This window comes from Helianthus annuus, chromosome 3 (assembly GCF_002127325.2).
Source record: "Helianthus annuus cultivar XRQ/B chromosome 3, HanXRQr2.0-SUNRISE, whole genome shotgun sequence".
NCBI lineage: Eukaryota > Viridiplantae > Streptophyta > Magnoliopsida > Asterales > Asteraceae > Helianthus > Helianthus annuus.
Window position 1 is genome coordinate 154,632,512 of NC_035435.2, and position 22,913 is coordinate 154,655,424.

Below are 22,913 nucleotides of genomic sequence, written 5' to 3' on the forward strand. Positions count from 1 at the left end.
CGGCCCCCATACCCTTTAGTCTAATGAATCATCGGGGAGGAAAACAAACACACATGCCATACGCGCGCCTGTATGCACACGCAACGCTAACACAAACATATACACATATTGTATGTTGTTTATTTTAATTTAAAATTACAAATGTGAAATACAAAAAAGTTGGACGACACCATGTATTCATGGGGAAAACTGAAAAAAAGTAGAGAAAAAGTCTAATGTGACGCTCATGTAGCACACTGGGAATTATGTCATGTGTTGACCATACGTAATGTTACTGATTGCTTTTTTGACTCCAATTTCCCCAATTTCAATCTCTCTAATCCACTCAATTTTGTTGCTCAGTCGTTCTCTTCATCCCCTTCACTCAGTCCATCAGGTTAGGAATTCATTTCTTTCCTATCGAAATGTACATATATTGTGTAGCTTTATGATTGTTATGTGTGATGAACGACCTACTCTCTAGTACTTCTTGAATTACTATGATCTCATTCAAATTGCACATTAGAAATAGTAATATGTGTCAGAATACAAAATACTGCTTTGTTTTTTGTTTTGTTTTGGTTTTTTTTTTTTTTTTTTTTTTTTTTTTTTTTTTGAGAATTTTATGTGAAATGTTGTTTGATTGATGAAAACCATCTGTGTAAGAGTTTGATCTCTATAGAATGTTTTTTTTTTTATTTTTTTTTATATAAAAGAGTTTGATCACCTCAAAATTCAAATAAGCTTAATAAGGTGTGGTGGGTTCGGACGGGTATACAAAGGGGAACTCTCATTCCTGGAGGGAAAAACCATGGCTGCTTTTAAGCTATTAGATTGTAGGCTAGGGCAAAGAAACATTGGAGTTTTGGAAGGAGATAATGATGCTTTCAAAATACAGACATTAAAATTTGGTCTTTTTACTGCACTTTTGTTACGAAGGTGATGAGATCATACTTGTGTATGAGTATGTTTTTCGTGGGAGAGATATTCATAGAGATATAAATGGACGGCTAAAGTTTCTGATTTTGGTCTGTCAAAAGTCGGCCCTGTTAACCAACCACAAAGATATCTTATCTCTAATGTTGTCCGTATGCCTGGGTGTAGTCTAAAGTTTTGTGTAGGAGATTATGCTTCGAGTATAGGAATGGTGAACTAAGTAACATTTTAGTGCCCAAGTGGAAACAACGCTATTGAGAGAAAAGGTTAGACGAGATTATTTTCGGAACATGCTAGGGGTTGCCGCCCCTTGGACCCTGCTCTTAGGGGTGTTGCACTCGGACCCACCGCCAAGGGAGCATTGCCCGTTAGAACCCCATTGCTTAGGGGCTTCGCCCATAATGACCACCAAGGTTCCTAAATACGTAAATCATAATAAACACAAACAAATGTGTAGTCCACACTATCCTAATTTGCTTGATGTATATCAGATACACTTTGGTCAACAAGTCAATTCAGTTACACTAAAATAATCTACAACTAATTGGGAAATCAAGTGCTTTAACCAACACACTTAATTTCTCAGTGGTGAAGGCCATAAATAGCGATTAACACAAGCGTTTTCACTACAAATAAAACAACGAACGATTGATAGCGCTATGGGGTGTTTACGCTATAGTTTGTCCATTAGGATGAAAATTTTATACAAAACCACTAACTACATTAAACACCAAATCCGTGGTTGAGTAGGTCAGCCAGGTTTGATGGTTTGCCACAAAAAAGTTATAAAACGATACAAAAAGATTATAATACATATTAGTAGCTAGATGTCACATTAATAAAAATATATACACAGAATACAGGTTAAACTCAAACTGGACTAAACGACTGAATCTTTTTAACACTTGTGTGTTATGGTTTCACTTTTTTAGTGTCATGTCAAAAGTTGTCTGTCACATCACGGTCACATAAAAATGAGCTCGCATTCATTTTCTTTTAACTTTGATTTGTAATGATTTCACCATTCTTACCCATTAAACTAACTTTTAAATAAGATAAATTAAAAAAAAGAGTGGTGATATTTTTGTTGGTTTGTTATTGCTTGCAAGAAGAAATCCACCAGTTGTGGCTTACTAGTTGAGAGACTTGGTTTCTCCAATGGAGATCCACGTTCAATTTCCACTTATGTCATTTTATTGGATTAGGTAATAATGGATAGAGCCTAGCCTTCTTGCAGAGATGCCAGGTTTTATCCTGAGCCTACCCGGGTTTTGTCCCTCCGTATGTTACACCACAGAGTGTTCAGCTCTTATGGTAGCACAACGTCTGTCAAGTGGCAGTCGGCTGTATAGTTTCCTGGGGGAACGCCCAAGCCAAACTCTGAAACCAATGTGGGCATGATTAAGACAACATAGCCTGGCCTAGAGATGGGCAAATCAGGTTTTTTGTATACCTGGAACCGGTTCCTAACCATACCCGGTTCTTGACTGAGTTTGAATGGAGCTGATTCTTCTAGGACCCGGTTCTTGACTGAGTTTCAAACCAAAATTACCGGAACTGTTTCTAACCGGTCCGGGTATATTGTAACCAGTTCCTCCGGGTATCTTCCAGAAAAACCTACAATAAAGCTGCCAAAATCGATTCCTAACGGCTTTATATCCGTTGGAATCGATTAATTTCCATTAAAACTTTAAAATCGGTTTCAAGTATTTATAAGCATATCACCTTCACTCAAAACTTAGTCCCACTCAAATCGGTTTCAACCTTCAAGTTACACCTCAAAAATCGGTTATGGCATGCAACGATGAAGTGGTTGATATGCGCAAAATGCAACATATAAATTATATCAATTGTGGCATAAAACTAACCCTTTTTAGTACTAATGTTGGAAAAAGTGTGTTTTTGTCTTCCTTTTATATTTTCAGTATTAAATGAGCTCAAATTAACAAAAGAAGCAAAAAGACAGCAAAATCTAACATAAATACAAGAAAAGGAACAAAAGTGGAATGCCCGACCCCTCAACAGCATATTCCCAAGCAAAACCAAGAAAACAGAAGACTGAACAAGCCCCGTGCTCAGCGAGCACGGGGCCGTGCCCAAGAAGCAGCAGAAAAGACAAACCTTTAGAAGCTTCTATTGCCCACCACGGGGCCGTGCCCAGCGGACACGGGGGCGTGGTCAGACTCCTGCAGGCGCATTTATTGTAATTGCAAATTACAATTAATGAGGAGAGAGACAAGGATGGACACGGGGCCGTGCCCGAGCTTCTGTTCATCCTATAAATAGGAGTGTTTGGAGCCATTTCAACTCATCCCTTGGCACACCACCTCTCTCATACTTCACCCACCACCCACCACCACCATAACACCATCATCCACCACCATTATCCATTATCCATCATAGAGTGTGTGAGTCGTCTCGGGATCCAAGATTGATCGTAAGAGTTCTTGACAATCAAAGGCCATGTTTGCCTAAGTCTCTTACATCACTTGGTGAAGACAAGTGTTTAGTGTAATACTTTTTATTTTTAATCTTTTGCACTTTTTAATTGGTTTTGTATTAATGACTTTAATTACTAGTTTCTTATGTTGAAGGTGATTCTTCATTATCGTTTGTCCATGGTGTCTTGGCATTATTTTACTGTCTATATAAAATAAAAGATTTTAACCATTCATATCTCCACGGTCTATATAGAGGTATGTTGGCTACCTGGTCGGGGGTTAAGGGAACGGTTAGGTAAGAGTCTTGCCATTGTTCAGCGTTTAGAGGTCCTGCAATGGACCTGGGTCAAATTTAGTAGGACCTCCTTCAATACCCAAAGGTATTGGATGGCGGGGGTCCAAACTCTTTGATCCCCTCATAAGTTAAACTACTATTAAAACTTTAATCCAGCTACTTAGGACTGTATCCCTGCTGACTCAGACTACTTAGCTGAGGGTAACGTCGCCTTCAAAAGAGGGGCCTACCACATTATGCATAAATAACTTAATTAATTATCTTTCAATAATCCGACCCTTTAGGATTGTATCCTTGCTGACTCAAACTACTGGGTTGAGGGTAACGTCGCCTTCAAAAGAGGGGCCTACTACAATAACTAAGATAATCTCTTAAACAAGTGCAAAAGTGTGAAAATAATCAAAGGTTACACTAACACACGAGTCGGATCCAAGTGATTCATCTTGTCTATCTGTTTTTATTTTTATTTTTAGCATTTTAGTTAGTTTTATTTTCATAGTTTAAAATCTTTTTCTAACATTTTTTATTTGATTAGACGTTGAGGATAAACCGGTACTAAAAGCTCTTGTGTCCTTGGACGACCTCGGTATCTTACCAACACTATACTACGTCCACGATGGGTACACTTGCCCATATGTGTGTTTAGTGTTAGTAAATATCGTGTTTTATAAATTTAAAACTTGGCTAAAAAGTGTAAAATGGCTTAAAATACATACCTAAAATATAATACACTTCACGCACATCAAGTTTTTGGCGCCGTTGCCGGGGACACAAGGAGATTAAGAAAGTTAGGAATCAACGGCCTAATCATTTTTTTTATTTTCTTTTTATTTTTTTAGAATTTTCTTAATTTTTCAGCTTCTGCAGAACTCAGCACGGGTCGTGCCCGCTAAACACGCCCCGTGCCCAATCTTTGGAACTGGCAATCCTGTTTTAAGTCAGACAGTAAGCTGAACACGGGGCCGTGCCCACTCAACACGCCCCCGTGCCCAAGATTCAGTTACTAAAAACAGAACCGTAAGATCCCGACGGTTGGTAAATTCTGACACAAAAATGAGTGATGATGATTTTTTTTTTACTTTCGGCACTCTTATGGTACGTGGTGTTAATTATGTAGAGGCGGATATAAAGAATTAGAATGTTACTTTCTAAACTATAAGCCCCACTATATAGACTCATCGTTTCCCTGTATCCTTAAGAGGGGCGAAAGTAAAAATAATCCTTATCTCTCCCTCGAAGGCGCCCAACCAGATATTTTAGGGGAAATGCTTCTTGATGAACTATTTCAACTAGAAGATCTGATTCTTGATTGGTTAAAGGAACTTAGGATGGATTTTCTAAATCCATCTCAAGACGATAACCAAGAAGAAGTGTTGGGATCGCATTCAAACAATCTCGTTGCTCCCGATAATACCTTCGACTCTTGCAAAGACTTGGACGATAGTCGTCCCTGTGTCGATTGTGCCGTGAAGGACTCCCCATCGACTTCGTTCGATGCATACATAGACCTGAGCGATTCGGCATACACCTTCTTTAACAAGAGCCCGAAAAAGGGTTGGACTTGTCCACCTACATATAGCATAGGAATCACCCTCACCGACAACCTCTTGCGTTCTCGTCTTAACCTAGGTTAGTTAAGGTATCTTAGGCACTTTGGGGTTGTTCCATCCAGTAAGGAACCACCCTATCCAGAAAAGTTCCTTAAGACAAAAGACAACCTTCCTAATCAGCCCTTCGACACGGGGCCATGTCCGGCCAACACGCCCCCGTGTCCACCAAAAGATTCTCTTTTGATTTTATCAGAATACGGACAAAAATGTGTCAGGATTCTGTCTACACACGGGGCCGTGTCCAGCCGACACGGGGCCGTGTCCAACGTGTTGTTGTTTTCTATAAATGCAGCATGATTCCTGCTCATTTGGACCACTTCAAAAGACAGAGGTTCCTGAGATCTTCACTCATACTATCCTAGGTATATTCCAAAAGAAGGTTCTCAAGAACCATCTTGTCTTTTCCACTTTTGTCCATTACCTTCTTCCTCAATTTTTAATTAACACCTCCATTAGAGTTGGAAACTTCATGATTCCAACCTTTAATGAAGTGTTTGTAAGATCTTATCCAAGGAATCTTGTCTAAAATAAGTCATGGAAACTTTATTTTAAATTATTTGTGCTTAAACTTTACATATAAACCAGTAAAATAATTTAAAAACTGCAAGATTCCTTGATATAAAAACTTACAGACACCTGGACACGGGTCCGTGCTCAACGAACACGGGGCCGTGTCCGAGGGACTGTTTTGCAAAAATTTGAGCTCGTTACGGTCTTTCCTCTCAGAATGGCAAGCAGAACAAGCGGAACGTCTGCATCACACGCAAGGAACAACCGAAACAGAAGGAGGTCATCTACGGCGGAAGGCTCTCTTGTAAACTATGTTTACGCCCTAAGAGAAGCTATAGATGAAATGACGGGGGTGGAAGAAGCCTTGGTCGACCGCATCAACCATCTAACGGTGGGATTGGAAGGGTGTCTCCGGGAAGTTAACCTCTTGCACCAGAGGTTAAACCTTCTCGCATCGCCCCCTTTGGTACCTATAATAACCCAAAGGGCATGAAACGTGGTGCCTGAAGTTATCATACCAACCGAGTGTTATGCCATGCACCCGGGGCCTCCTAGGGACATATTGCAAGGAGTTCCAGTTGACGCTACCCCTCCTCCGCAAGATGTTGAAGAAAACGAAGCCACCTTCTTTCTCCCAAGAGAAATAGAAGAATGGCTTTAAAAACATCTAGGAAGATAACACTCGGCTAAGAAGTCCTACTACAATACCGAGGATGAATTCCCGGAATTTTGGTTCTTAACAAGGGATTAGGACTCCTTATGATAATTTTAGGTTTCACTAGATCTATCTAATTTAGGACTTTTTATTTGTTTTCTTTTTAGGACTATGTAATCCTCTCTATGATTATTAATGAATGGATGGTTTTAAGGTTTGGATGGTATTATAAGAAATAAAACACACTCTGATGGTGAAGGATAACAAGAGAAACGAGAAACATCGCCCCATGCACTAAAACAGAACAATCCGACAACGATCTCCCATTACAGTAGGCTCAGCACGGGCCGTGTCCAACCAACACGGCCTCGTGCTGCACAATCTGCAGCAAATCGCCCAGTTCAGGTAACTGGACACGGGGCCGTGTTCACTGAACACGCCCCCGTGCTCAGGCTTCTGTTTCTTTTCTTAAATTTTTGTTACTGGCACCTGAATACGGGGCCGTGCCCGGTCCCCACGGGGCCGTGTCCAGACTGCCAGTAACATAAAATTTTGCTTTAAACACCATTTTACACATTCAATCAACCTAAAAACTTATTTTTGGGACACATTGAGGACAATGTGTAATTTAAGTGTGGGAGGATGCTAAAACCTTGAATTTTGCAAGTCCTAATAACAAGCCTTACATAAAACTCTATTGGAACCACTAATCATTCCAAATTTTTTCCAAAAATTTTCAATTTTTTTTTACTTGTCTAAGTTTAAGTTGGGAATTCAAGTCTTAATAAGGTTATATTTTTACGAATTTACAACCAATAGCGTCGTGATAAAAAGAACCAACATAAGAAAATTATGAAAGGCATAATAAACTTAGTTAAAATTCGATTATATATACTTGATCACATAAAAACCCTTTTCCCACAAAAGTGAGTTTTGAGCCTTTAACGAGCATACAAATATATATATCTTTACACTAAATGCTCATTTTTCGTTTCTTGTGTGAATAGCCGCTTGGTTCATACGACTCTAGAACTTGCCACAACAATACATTCCCGGTCCTTACCAACTTAAACCCAAGTAAGTAAATGATGGAGTCATTAGGACTAACCCTTTTTCATTCTATACCATTATTTTTCTTTTTTTTACCACCTACCTAAAATCCCCCTAGTTAACCTCTTTGAGCCTAAACATTTTCATTTCTTAACCCAAAACAACCCTTTTTACCCACCTAAACCTTTTTATTTATTTTTTTAGTAACAACGTTCGGTTCTCTTATGACTTTCAAAAAAAAAAATCGATGAAGCCAAACAAACAAACAAAGTTTATCAAATATCTTTGTTTGAACAATCCATCGAAATAAAATAAAAATAAAAATAAATAAATAAAAAGTCTTTCAAACCGACGTTTGTTACGCCTTTCGCCCTTTTTTACTAACCACTAACCCAGCTACCCACCTTTAGCCCAAGCAAAAAAAAAAAAAAACCCATAAAGTCCTCTTGATATTTACAAAGGTATATAGTTAAAAAGAAGGAGGATTGATTGCTTGGCAAGCTTATGGTAGAAGTAAGTTCCATGCCGCTCTCGAGTGATTCACTAAAAAAAATACACCTTCGGCCGAGTGTTGCGTGATCTCCCGTGAGGTATGTGAACTTGTATATATGAAATTTTAAAAAAGGTATGTTATGTCCAAATAAGTAATTTATCTTAAGGAATGTTCTTAATAAATCATGCCGAATAGAATTGTAAATAAATAAAAATAAAACCTCAACAAAGAGTCTTGGAAATCCCGACACTCTATGAAAAGCCCAAAAAAAAAAAAAACCTTCTCTTCTACCCATTCCATTTGGGAGTGAATAAAGCCACATTATAAAGAGTTTTGCTTGAGGACAAGCAAAGATTCAAGTGTGGGGGTATTTGATATGCAAAATGCAACATATAAATTATATCAAGAGTGAATTGCAAGTTTTGTCCTTTATCTTTAGGTCATTTTGCAAGTTTTGTCATTTATGTTTAAATTTGACGAGTTTTGTCCTTTATGTTTAAAAATCAAGCACGTTTTACCCTTTGGGGCAAAACGTGCTTGATTTTTAAGGACAAAACGTGCTTGATTTTTTAAACATAAAGGACAAAACGTGTTTGATTTTTAAGGCCCAAAGGGTAAAACGTGCTTGATTTTTAAACATAAAGGACAAAACTCGTCAAACTTAAACATAAAGGACAAAACTTGCAAAATGGTCTAAAGATAAAGGACAAAACTTGCAATTCACTCTTATATCAATTGTGGCATAAAACTAACCCTTTTTTAGTACTAATGTTGGAAAAAGTGTGTTTTTGTCTTCCTTTTGTATTTTCAGGATTAAATGAGCTCAAATTAACAAAAGAAGCAAAAAGACAGCAAAATCTAACATAAATACAAGAAAAGGAACAAAAGTGGAATGCCCGACCCCTCAACAGCATCTTCCCAAGCAAAACCAAGAAAACAGAAGACTGAACACGCCCCGTGCTCAGCGAGCACGGGGCCGTGCCCAAGAAGCAGCAGAAAAGACAAACCTTTAGAAGCTTCTATTGCCCACCACGGGGCCGTGCCCAGCGGACACGGGGGCGTGGTCAGACTCCTGCAGGCGCATTTATTGTAATTGCGAATTACAATTAATGAGGAGAGAGACAAGGATGGACACGGGGCCGTGCCCGAGCTTCTGTTCAGCCTATAAATAGGAGTGTTTGGAGCCATTTCAACTCATCCCTTGGCACACCACCTCTCTCATACTTCACCCACCACCCACCACCACCATAACACCATCATCTACCACCATAATCCATTATCCATCATAGAGTGTGTGAGTCGTCTCGGGATCCAAGATTGATCGTAAGAGTTCTTGACAATCAAAGGCCATGTTTGCCTAAGTCGCTTACATCACTTGGTGAAGACAAGTGTTTAGTGTAATACTTTTTATTTTTAGTCTTTTGCACTTTTTAATTGGTTTTGTATTAATGACTTTAATTACTAGTTTCTTATGTTGAAGGTGATTCTTCCTTGTCGTTTGTCCGTGGTGTCTTGGCATTATTTTACTGTCTATATAAAATAAAAGATTTTAACCATTCATATCTCCACGGTTTATATGGAGGTATGTTGGCTACCTGGTCGGGGGTTAAGGGAACGGTTTGGTAAGAGTCTTGCCATTGTTCAGCGTTTAGAGGTTCTGCAATGGACCTGGGTCAAATTTAGTAGGACCTCCTTCAATACCCAAAGGTATTGGATGGCGGGGGTCCAAACTCTTTGATCCCATCATAAGTTAAACTACTATTAAAACTTTAATCCAGCTACTTAGGACTGTATCACTGCTGACTCAGACTACTTAGCTGAGGGTAACGTCGCCTTCAAAAGAGGGGCCTACCACATTATGCATTAATAACTTAGTTAATTATCTTTCAATAATCCGACCCTTTAGGATTGTATCCTTGCTGACTCAAACTACTGGGTTGAGGGTAACGTCGCCTTCAAAAGAGGGGCCTACTACAATAACTAAGATAATCTCTTAAACAAGTGGAAAAGTGCGAAAATAATCAAACGTTACACTAACACACGAGTCGGATCCAAGTGATTCATCTTGTCTATCTGTTTTTATTTTTATTTTCAGCATTTTAGTTAGTTTTATTTTCTTAGTTTAAAATCTTTTTCTAACATTTTTGATTTGATTAGACGTTGAGGATAAACCGGTACTAAAAGCTCTTGTGTCATTGGACGACCTCGGTATCTTACCAACACTATACTACGTCCACAATGGGTACACTTGCCCATATGTGTGTTTAGTGTTAGTAAATATCGTGGTTTATAAATTTAAAACTTGGCTAAAAAGTGTAAAAGGGCTTAAAATACATACCTAAAATATAACACACTTCACGCACATCAGTGGTCATGGTTTTGGAAACCAAAAGAAACCCCCAAGTTTGGAAGCACTTTGATATGTGCCTGATGTCTGATAGCCATGAAATGGCACGTTGCAAAGGTTGTGGGAAGTTCATGAAGGCTACAGCGAACTCGACTCTTAAAAAACACACCGACCGTCATTGTTCGGTGACAAAGGCTACGGCTAAGAGAAGTGAAGGCGGTGAATCATCCGGAACCGGTTCTTCGAAGGTTTAGTATGTTTATGTGATGTTGGTTTGAGTGTGTTTTATGTTAATCTTATGTTTTGTTATGATGTTTAGGTATGATGTTTGTTTTTAATGTATGGTAGGTAGGTAGGTAATGTTTGGTTTTCACTTTTAATGTAATTGGTTTTATTTTAATCCTGCCGGTTCTTTGTGTTTATGGAGGAACCGGTTCCGGGTAGGAACCGGGTACGACCTTTTTTTTTTATAAAATGTGGAACCAGGTACGAACCTACGGGTTTTTTGAACCCGGAATCGGTTCTTCTATACAGCAGGTAGAAACTGGAACTGATGCCTGGTCGAGTCTACCGGGTCGGGTTTAGAACCAGTTATTATGTCCATCTCTAGTCTGACCAAAATGGGATAAGAGAGCTCTTCAATTTAAAGATGGAGTAGCGTAACACAAAAAAAAAATTGCTGTTAAAAAAAAAAATTGGTCACCTCACGGCCCAACCCATACCGCACTTCACACATAACAAACTGTAAGATTAAATATATTATGTTTAATATTTAATCTATAGCCATCTTAATCATTTACATTATAGAGATCAAAATATATTAGAACCTATTATTTAATTAGTTGGTAATTGTTGATGGACCATATTACCCTTAGTAACTAATTAGGTTTCCTCCTGGGTGCTTATATAAGGAGAGTTATGTGGAGGTTTAAGGGTTACTCAGTTTCACAATTCACACCCTATAAGTCATAACATCAATAAGGTTTTCGGCCTCCTCTCCATAACCGATACCCTTTTCGGTTTCTAAGTCCCCATCATCAGTCAGCACCCTAAGGAGGAACCAGATCAAGATGACAGGCATGTCGAACTCCCTCACTGGATTCTCCTCTGCACTATCTGCTGTGACAGGTATGATTTATATATGTTTTCCTTTATGTATAAACAGAACTGAACCAACATGTGGTATCAGAGCATATGTTGATTAGTCAGTTCTGTTTTCGTATCCATAATTCTGGGATTGAAACTTGGAAAACGGAATTTTGAAACCTTTAAAACCTTAACAGCCGGTTTCGAGTCATAAGCATCGACTCGAAATCATGATTTTCGATGAAAAAGATTAATTGTTTGTTCACCGAATTAACTGGATTATAATTTTAGCCGAAATCTGTTTAGTAAAATTATTAAAATTCAGGTTTCGGGTTCCAGAATTTTATTTTTTATGATTAGGGTTCATCATGTTCATGTGAAAATTCGAAAATTCTGTTATGATTTGGAATGATTTAGGATTAATGGGTGTTTTTTTCCATGTTTGATCTAATTTTATTTTTTAATTTTTATTCGAAACTGTTATTAGATAAACAGTTATTATTTTCGAAATATGTTGATAAAATTAGATCACTTTAAAACAGGAAAGAATATCTCTTAATCCCTTAGATTTCGAATTTTCGGTTATGATATCACAATTAACAGCTGTTAGCGAGGTTGCTACTCGAGACCACGAGGTTGCGACTCGCAACCATGAGGTTGCTACTCGCAACCATAACGTCATCACTCGCAACCATGAGGTTGCTACTCGCAACCATAACGTCATCACTCGCAACCATGAGGTTGCTACTCGCAACCATAACGTCATCACTCGCAACCATGAGGTTGCGACTCGCAACCATAACGTGATTAGTCGAGACCGTAGTTGCGACTCGCAACCATAACGTGATTAGTCGAGACCGTAGTTGCGACTCGCAACCATAACGTGATTAGTTCGATCCGCGCTAACGGGTAGTTTGCTATTAAATGAATGGTTTTGTAATTTACTTAGTTAATTAATCAGAATCAGATAATGTAATGTTTTACAAAACCGGAATAGCTTAACTTGAATAAGTTTTTGATATATCATTTCTGGCCAAAGCTGACTTGATACATCTACTTATCATTCAAGTATTACGAAAGCTATGCTAAGTGTGCATCATAAGCATGAATGTTTTAATATCTGGCCAAAGCTGATTTAATTCTTTCATAGATGGCATACTTAGCAAGTGCATAACTAAAGTGATTGTTTCAATTTCTGGCCAAAGCTGATTTGTTACAACCACTTTGCACATATGCTTAAATGATTACACTTCTGGCCAAAGCTGTTTTGTTTTCGTTTAAGTAGAATTTTTTAGTTAAGTCTATTATTTTGATGTTAGTAATAGACATTATCACAGCTTCATTATGTAAAATGGTCATTATTTTGCCTGCCTTAGTTTAACGTGCCCATAGATCACATTAGAATTTCTTCCTTAGTATCATAACTTGCTCATCTTATTTCCACTATCAGCACCCAACTGCGGGATTCCACCTTTGACTGGTGATAACTTTGCTGCATGGAAGGATGCTCTCATGCTTACTCTCGGATTGCTTGATTTTGATTATGCTCTAAGAGAGAAAAAGCCAGCGGACCTTACCACTCAAAGTACTGCTGCTGAGCAGTTAACTCATGAAAAGTGGACTAGGTGTAACCGCATGTCTCTCATGTTTATGAAGCAATCCATAAGCAATGCAATCAGGGGAGCTATTCCTGATTCTGAAGATGCTAAAACCTACTTGGAACATGTGGAGGCGCAGTTCAAAGGGACGTCTAAGGCGCACGCTAGTACTCTTATTCTTAAGCTGGTGACAACTAAGTATGATGGGAGGAGCGGCATTCGCGAGCACATCATGATGATGAATGACATGGCCAATAAGCTGAAGGGGCTGGAAATGGAAATCAGTGATGGTTTCCTTGTTCATTTCATCATTACTTCGCTTCCTTCGTCTTTTGAATCATTCAAGATCAATTACAACACTCAGAAGGAAAAATGGACGATGAGTGAGCTGGTCGCTATGTGCGTACAGGAGGAGGAGCGTATGAGGATGGATCGCCATACTGATGTTGCCAACTTTACTACCTCCAATCCTAAGAAAAGGAAGAACAATTATCAGAGGAAGGATGCTTCTAAAGTCCATAAGTCTAATCCTAACCCTAATACAAGTGCACCTTCCAGCTCTAAGAACTCCTTAGGCAGTATCCGCTGCAAGTTCTGTAAAAAGACAGGACACATGCAGAAGGAATGCCCTGACTTTAAGGAGTGGCTGGCTAAGAAAGGTAACGATTATTTTATGATACTTGAGTCCTATAATTTAAGTGTTCCTGCTAATTCTTGGTGGTTTGATTCTGGTTCTATGGTTCATGTTACCAATTCTACTCAGGGATTCCTTTCAATCCGGAAGCTGGAAAGAAACCAAAGAACGCTTAAGGTTGGGGATGATCGAGAATTAGAAGGGAAGGCCATTGGAACATTACAATTAGTTATGAAAACTGGTTTATGTATTAAACTTTATGATACCTTATATGTTCCTGAGGTAACTCGAAACCTTGTATCAGGACCAAAGTTAGACATGGACGGTTTTATTGTTTCCCATGGTCATCGCCAACTCTCTATCCATTATGATTCTGTTCTTTATGGTACTGGTGTTCTGGATGGAGGTCTCTATAGATTAGAACTAGATGATGGCTTTTCCAAATCTTTGTTGTCATATAACATTAATGAATCACTCACAAAGATGGAAGAGAAACGAGACTTAGAGACTTCATCCATGTTGTGGCATCAGCGTTTAGGCCACATTTCAAAAGAGCGATTAAATCGTCTCGTAAAGGATGAAGTCTTACCTCCTCTCGATTTCTCTGATTTTGGAACATGTGTCAAATGTCTTAAAGGTAAAATGACATTAGCGAATAAGAAAGGTGCCACTAGGAGTTCTAATTTATTAGAACTCATTCACACTGACATTAGTGGTCCCTACCAAATCGCTGGCATAACAGGACATACTTCATTTATCACTTTTATTGATGATTATTCTCGTTACATGTATTTGTATCTTATTAAGGAGAAATCTGAATCTCTAACAACTTTTAAAGATTATAAGGCTGAAGTTGAAAAGCAATTAGATCGTCAGATTAAAGTTGTGAGATCAGATAGAGGCGGTGAGTATTATGGAAGACATACTGATGTGGGTCAAGCTCCTGGTCCATTTTATGAGTTTTGTAAGGGCCAGGGGATTGTGAACCAATACACCATGCCTGGTACACCTCAGCAGAACGGTGTCGCTGAAAGAAGAAACCGTACCCTTATGAACATGGTGCGCAGTATGTTAGCCAACACTAACTTACCATTATTCCTCTGGACTGAAGCGTTAAAAGCAGCTGTTCATATACTCAATAGAGTTCCTTCTAAGTCTGTCCCTAAAACTCCTTATGAACTTTGGACAGGAAGGAAACCGAGTCTTAAATATATGAAAGTATGGGGCTGCATTGCTGAAGCAAAACTTTACAATCCTTTCCTAAGGAAACTTGACCCTAAGACAGTTACCTGTTTCTTTATCGGGTACCCTGAGAACTCTAAGGGTTATCGTTTCTATTGTCCTTCCCATGTCACCCGTATTGTTGAAACCAAGCGTGCTGCGTTCCTGGAGGATTTCAAGGTCAGTGGGAGCAGTACCAACCCTTACGAAGAATTGCAAGAAGTACAAGACGCGGGGGGGAGAGACTCGTCGCTTACCATTACTCCGATTACTCCTCTTGTACCCAATGCAATTATTACACCTGAAGCTACTGCACCAACTCCAAATTCACCTCTACAATCAGAACCCATTATACCTCATGACGAAGGCACATCAAACGCTCAAAACCAAGACAACGCTGAACCCGATAATCTACTCAGGAGGTCATCCAGGCAAAGAAGGCCTCCTAATTGGGATGATTATGTTACCTACCTGACTGAAATGGATCCCGGAAAGCTCAATGATCCTATCTCTTACAATGAAGCCATTAGCAGTGATCAGTCTTCTGAATGGAATAAAGCAATGATTGATGAGCTTGATTCCATGAAGAAAAATGACGTTTGGGATTTGGTAGAATTACCCAACGGAGTCAAACCCGTAGGATGCAAATGGGTGTTCAAAACAAAACTGGATCCGAATGGAAACGTTGAACGCTACAAAGCGAGATTGGTTGCAAAGGGCTACACTCAGAAAGAGGGGATTGATTATCAAGAGACGTTTTCACCTGTCTCTCGTAAAGATTCATTAAGGATCGTCATGGCCCTAGTAGCTCATTTCGATTTAGAGCTGCATCAGATGGACGTTAAAACCGCTTTCCTTAACGGAGATTTGGACGAAGATGTTTACATGAAGCAACCTGAAGGCTTTGAGCCTGAAGGTCAGGAGCATCTAGTCTGTAAGCTGAAGAAATCCATTTACGGGTTAAAACAAGCATCACGTCAGTGGTACCTCAAGTTTGATGAAGTCATGAAGAAGCAAGGTTTTATGAAGAATCAAGTGGATCAATGCACCTACCTCAAGATGAGTGGGAGCAACTTTACTATACTTGTCCTTTACGTTGACGACATTCTATTGGCAAGTAATAGTTTAGACATGTTGCATGAGTCGAAGCGGTTACTCTCGCATAACTTCGACATGAAGGATCTCGGAGATGCATCTTACGTCATTGGCATCGAAATTCACCGAGATAGAAACAAAGGGATCTTAGGATTGTCCCAAAGGGCCTACATAGATCGTGTCCTTACACGATATAACATGCAACAGTGCAAACCCTCCGTCGCTCCAGTAGTTAAGGGAGATGTTTTCGGTTCGTTTCAGTGTCCGACAACAGAGGTTGAGAAGGAGCAAATGAGCCAGATACCTTATGCATCAGTAGTCGGGAGCTTGATGTATGCTCAAGTCTGTACTCGTCCAGATATCGCTTATATTGCTGGAATGCTAGGCCGTTATCAGACTAATCCTGGCTTAGATCACTGGAAAGCAGCTAAGAAGGTACTTCGATATCTGCAAGGGACGAAAGACTATAAGCTGACTTATAGAAGAAGTGATCATTTGGAAGTGGTGGGCTATTTTGATTCTGACTTTGCCAAATGCAAAGATGACAAGAAATCCACTTCGGGCTATATCTTTATGTTAGCAGGCGGCCCTATCTCTTGGAAGAGTCATAAGCAACAGTTGACTACAACTTCCACAATGATGGCAGAGTACATTGCTGTTTATAACGCAACCTGTCATGGAATGTTGATTAGAAACCTGGTCACTGGACTCAAAATCGTTAATTCCATTTCTAGACCATTGAAGCTTTACTGTGATAATTCAGCTGCCGTTAGTTTCTCGAACAGTAACAGTTCGACTGGAGCTGGTTTATATCTCGATACGAAATATCTATTTGTACGTGAACGTGTTGAGGAAAATAATCTTTGTATCGAGTATATTAGTACTAAGGATATGCTTGCGGATCCGATGACTAAAGGTCTCCCTCCTAAGGTTTATGAAGAACATGTTCGTAATATGGGATTATGTAAAGACCTTATTTGAGCATATTGTACTAGCTTATGTTTTATGTTTAATGAAATTTCCTCAAGTTTGATTTTGTATGTCTATTAGAATATGTTCAACCGGTATAATGGCATATAGACAAATAAAGGTTACAAATCAAACAAAGGGCTTACGCGTATTTTGATCATAACGACTAGGTTTTAAATTAAGGCTATAGTATGATTAATGGGGGTCCTGAGTCGCATAATGATTCAACGGCTGTATTTCTCTGCTATAGTACTTGTTTAAGGCTAAAATGAGTGTTAACTCCTAATCAGGCTTATCTAATACTCATAGTAAATGATTACTCGGCTAAGTGGGAGAATGTAAGATTAAATATATTATGTTTAATATTTAATCTATAGCCATCTTAATCATTTACATTATAGAGATCAAAATATATTAGAACCTATTATTTAATTAGTTGGTAATTGTTGATGGACCATATTACCCTTAGTAACTAATTAGGTTTCCTCCTGAGTGCTTATATAAGGAGAGTTATATGGAGGTTTAAGGGTTACTCAGTTTCACAATTCACACCCCATAAGTCATAACATCAATAAGGTTTTCGGCCTCCTCTCCATAACCGATACCCTTTTCGGTTTCTAAGTCCCCATCATCAGTCAGCACCCTAAGGAGGAACCAGATCAAGATGACAGGCATGTCGAACTCCCTCACTGGATTCTCCTCTGCACTATCTGCTGTGACAGGTATGATTTATATATGTTTTCCTTTATGTATAAACAGAACTGAACCAACACAAACACCTAGAGTTAAAACCCAAACTGGTCAAACAAGTCCACTTCTTCTGTTCACACGGTTCTGTCGGTTGACTCTTTAACCTTATCCGACAGATCAATCGGCTTCTCCTACACAGGTTAGTTCCCATCAGAAAACAATATTGTGTGGCTTTATGATTGCTCTCCAGTACTTGTTGGCTTACTGTCATTTTCTTCTAAATTGTACACTAGAAAAGTAGAAATAGTAGTATGTGCTGGAATACAAATATTGCAGGTTTTGATAAGGAATTTGATCCTGCAAATTATGTAATTCTCATTTTTTTCATGAAAGTGGAAGAAGGAGAGTAGGCTACTTATTGCTACTACACAACATCTTACTCCTCATAGTTAAATTTGTATATATTTGGTCACTTTTACCATTTTAGTAACCTTTTGAATTTGGTCAAATGTTTCAATTTTGTTGCTATTTTCGTCCAAAATCAAAATATCCAACTTTTTTTTTTCTTTTTCCTCCCTTTTAATGGAGGGCAAAATGGTCTTTTTAACGTTTTATTATAACAAAGTTAAAAAATCTGACAATTTTGCCCTTCATTGAAAAGGAGGAAAAAGACAAAAAAAAGTTGGATTTTACTTGAAAAAATCTGACCAGATTTTGCATTTGGATGAAAATGGGGACCCAAATTCAAAACGTTTTAGTTTTGGACTAAAGTGACAAAAGTTACCAAACCTCAGAGACCATTTTGGCACTTTACTCTAACGTGAAATATATTATGTGTTGCTTGAGTTCTTTTGTTAATTCAGAAATTGACAAGAACTATCTGTCTGCATGTCTTAGGTTATAACTATGTGTAAGAGTTTGATCTGTATATAATGTCTTTTATAGAAGAGTTTGATCACCTCAAAATTCAATTGCAAGATATAATATCAGCTACCGAAAACTTTAGTACAAACAAGCTAATAGGCCGTGGTGGGTTCGGACGGGTATACAAAGGGGAACTCTTTCTCCCGGAGGGAAAAACCATGGTTGCTTTTAAGCGGTTAGATCGTAGATTAGGACAAGGAAACGTTGAGTTTTGGAAGGAGATAATGATGCTTTCAAAGTACAAACATGAAAATTTGGTCTCTTTAATGCACTTTTGTAATGAGGGTGATGAGATGATACTTGTGTACGAGTATGCTTCTCGTGGGAGCCTTAATCGTTATCTAGGTGACGTTAATCTCACTTGGACCCAACGGTTGAAGATATGCATAGGCGTTGCACGTGGGTTAAGTTACCTACATGATCCCATGGAATCACAACAGAGAGTTATTCATAGAGATATCAAAAGTGGAAACATTCTTCTAGACGAGAAATGGACGGCTAAAGTTTCTGATTTTGGCCTGTCGAAAACCGGCCCTGCTAACCAACCGCAAACATATCTTATCTCTAATGTTGTGGGTACGCCTGGGTATTGCGATCCCTTGTATTGGGAGATGGGTTTTCTATCGAAAGAGTCTGACGTGTACTCCTTTGGAGTTGTGTTGTTTGAAGTTTTGTGTGGGAGATTATGCTGCGAGTATAGTGGTGGTGAACTAAGTAACATTTTAGTGCCCAAGTGGAGACGGTGCTATGAGGAGAAACGGTTAGATGAGATTATTCTTGTTGGTCTAAAAGAACAGATGGAACCGGGTTCTTTTAATTCCTTTTCAGCCATTGCCTATCGATGTGTGAAGAAAGCTCGTGAAGAACGACCAACGATTGCTGAGATCGTGAAACAACTTGAGTTTGCGCTAGAACAACAAGTATTATATTCTTTCTGTTTTAAAAATTTTGTTATTTGGTATTACTGCTACAAAACTAAGAGAAATTAAAACCTTTTATATTTATAGGAGATTTTTGAAAACCTTGTTAAGAGAGTGGATATTGCAGAACTGATCAAGATTGCAGACCTTGCTGTACCTCCTCTGTCATATGGATCACATAATCAACTTCTCATGCTTCTCTTAAAAGGTTTTCTTGTTGATGATGGCAAGATGGTAATTTTGCATCGCCATATTATTGTGTATTTCATTTGAAAGTTTTTTTTTTTTTTTTTTTTTTTTTTTGAACTTGAATATGTTTGCTAGACAGTGGGTATCAATTAATATAAGGGGAGAAGTTACCAAAACGGTATCTGCAACAAAATGTTTCTTTGGGGACAATCTCGTAACCAAGAACGCATATACTGCACCTAACAGGAAAGCAAAAGTTGCAAGGTTAGTTACTTTCTCACAATAAATATATTTATCATATAATTGTTTTCCTGTATCAAGATATGATGTTATTGTGATAGGTGCAAGTTTCCATATTACGTGTGGAATGTGTATAGCAATCGTTTTAGAGTGGAAGTTAACTCTCATTTTTTGTCACCACATGTCACATACACAATTTACATTGTGTTCAAATATTGTGGTAGAAGTAGTCCAAAATACATACCCTTTGAATACAAATTGGCTGAGGAGACACATTATTCTAGATCATGTATTGCATACGCCGAAGAGGATGATGGATGGTTGGTGACTAAGCTCTATCAGTTTACTAACCACCACGGACCACAAAATTTCAGTATTGACTTCTTGTCAAGGAACCAAATTCCGTTAGACCATCAGTTTGGTTTTGAAGAGGAGTTTGCGTTTGAAGGCATTGAGTTTCGGCCTTTGGAGAATGTAAGTTAAATTACAATTATTTGAATTTTTTTACATTATCTTCAGTTTATCAATCTTAAATTTCATATTATTCATACATACAATGAAATTTTATGGAATTTGATGGGTGGAATTTTTTTTTTTTTTTTTGTCAATGATATAAATCAACAAATTATATAAAGGATACGTTTTATAGGTGACTTGTGGAAACCAAGAGAGAAAAGTTAAAGTGGAGACCGATTCGGAGCCAAATTTGCTGATGGATTTTAAAGATTTAATTGAGTTGTCAAAAGATTATATACAATGGACAACCAAGAAGGAACTTTACTTTCTTCTTCGCAAAGGTTTCCTCATTGACGGTGATAAGGTATTCCTATTCTTTCTTTAGCTATTCTTTAACTAGTAATAAGACATATATGTGTATGGGTATATATGTATTATGTGTTGCCCAGGTTGATCTTTGATCTCTAGAACGTAAATGATAAACTAAACTTTCATATAACTTGAATTTGAATGGAATGTTTTTACAAATGAAATCTAGGTGCGAATCAATAGACGCGTCTCTTCACGAACGGGTGTGTCCTTGATCTTGTGGATGTGATTAAACATGAAGAGGCATGTCCCTTTCTTTTCTTTTGAAGCCGTCAATCAAATAGGTGCGACCCAAGGGACATCGATTCCCTTAGGGGTGTCGGTTACAATCTTCTGATTTGACACCTTTGGTCCCCGAACTTCATAACTACCTTCTAAACTACTTTATACTAATACATAATCAACCCTTGTAGTATGGATGTGAATGATTAGCGATTTCATTATGGTATCCATATACAGTATGAATGTAGTCATGCACATATGTGTATGTGCATGCCAACATATACATGTGTCTATGTATGTACATATTATACCTATATACATAGCCATGTATGTATAACAATACGTTCATATACCTTTTACTTGTAGTTGTACGTATGCAAGGGCAGACCTATGTATTATTTTTAGGGGGTAGGTGATTAGTGATTACCTGTGGTTTTTGGAAAATTATTACATGGCCTTGAAATCTTGAATAAATTTGTAAATGATCCTTTCTTAATTTTGACATTAGACCTCTCCATGGCCCAATTTTCACATTAGACATCTCTTTCAAATGATGGCAATTTTGTAGTCTTAACAACAAAAATGTTTATCAATGAACAGTGGTTTTCTATCAGCAAAAATATGAAGAAACGTCTTATGATACCTGCAAGTACGTTTCTGGATACTACTGATTGGAAATGCAATTCCGTACCCGAATCACAATCAAGGTTTATCCCTCTTTCTTATTGATTTGGCTGCTAACTGATTTCATACTATGTATTAAGTAGAAAAACATATTCAATTTTCCATTTGAAGTATGCAACTATTTTTATGTTGGTTAAAGGTATTACTAAACTTTTTTTAGATTTTTTTAAATTTTTTTAAGTGCTGTTTTTTCTGCCAAAAAGGGCAAAAGAAAAAACTCAAATGCATAAAAAAGTTTTAACACCTTAAATAAAAAAATAGCATACAGTTTCCTACCTTTTTATGCAGCATGCTCTCTATTATTTGATATTTTGTTTTCATAACTATTATGAGTGTTTATTGCAATTTGCAAACTTGTTAAATATTTTGATATTTTGTTTTCATAAATATTTTGCAGATTTAAAGTGGTAACCAAGTCCCTTAAGCGTTACAGTTTTGAAATTCGTCTTAAAGCCGATTCGAAAATACTGTCACCTCAAACAAAATATTCATGCCACCTCATATTCAAACTACCTGATACCTACGCTTCATTCGAGGGTCCGATGGTAATTGGAATTGATGATGGCTACAAATGCCATTTGCTTCCATTGTCAATCTGTTTAAATACTCATTGTCATCCCCCAATTGTCGGATCCCATGGCGATAAAAGATCAACTCCCGGCCCATTGCAGGCCCGCAAAATGAAAGGCCACCCAAAGCAAAGGAAAGATGGTTGGATGGAAGTTCAGTTTTCAGAAGTTTCAGTTAGTACCACTGACATAGTTTATAAATTATATGTGGAGGAAAAAAGGTTCAGAAGCATGAATTTTTTTGGCATTGTTATTGAAGGCATTGAATTTAGACCCTTGTAAATGTCCTTTTTTATATCCTTTAACCCCCATAAAGTTTTTGGACATTGTTATCATTGTTGGTCTGAAACTACAAAGAACGGAAACAGATTAGCCAAGGAAACGTATTGAACGGAGCTTATATGGTGGAATAACTGCGATACGGACCAAGAACAACTCGTGGATAAGTAAAGCTTCGGATGTTAAAGACAATCATAGCAATCTTATATGTGTTCTGATGCTACAAAGGCGGTATGATGTCTGTATATTTATGTTTCCATAACAACTTCTTCGGTGGATATCACATGTATAAATGCTATTCGTGTCATATAAAAGGAAGGGGTGTCCAAATTACTATACTCTACAAAAAGCAACTTGAGTCATGTCCTTTCATTTAAAAGACACGTCCGTTAGAAAATTATAATATATATTGTATATTGTAAGCAACTTGAGTCATGTCCTTTCGTTAAAAA

At 37.9% G+C, this 22,913-nt stretch overlaps 1 protein-coding gene across 1 annotated transcript; it reads left to right on the forward strand.

Annotated features, from left to right (window-relative positions):
- Positions 1-270: 270 nt before the first annotated feature.
- On the forward strand, positions 271-22,786 carry LOC110930339. Its single transcript, XM_022173638.2, has 8 exons — positions 271-376; positions 18,507-19,453; positions 19,541-19,687; positions 19,782-19,906; positions 19,984-20,356; positions 20,532-20,702; positions 21,530-21,636; positions 22,011-22,786. Exons 2-8 carry the CDS (start codon positions 18,542-18,544, stop codon positions 22,462-22,464), a joined length of 2,289 nt encoding a protein of 762 aa, XP_022029330.1. The 5' UTR covers positions 271-376; positions 18,507-18,541; the 3' UTR covers positions 22,465-22,786.
- The last annotated feature ends 127 nt before the right edge of the window (positions 22,787-22,913 follow it).

Bases quoted from the DNA above. Each gene is read 5' to 3' on its own strand.
- LOC110930339 (XM_022173638.2), top strand. From the start codon at position 18,542: ATGTCTTTTATAGAAGAGTTTGATCACCTCAAAATTCAATTGCAAGAT. The intron at 19,688-19,781 runs GTAATTTTGCAT...TTTGCTAGACAG, and splicing joins TTGTTGATGATGGCAAGATG to TGGGTATCAATTAATATAAG. The intron at 20,357-20,531 runs GTAAGTTAAATT...TACGTTTTATAG, and splicing joins AGTTTCGGCCTTTGGAGAAT to GTGACTTGTGGAAACCAAGA.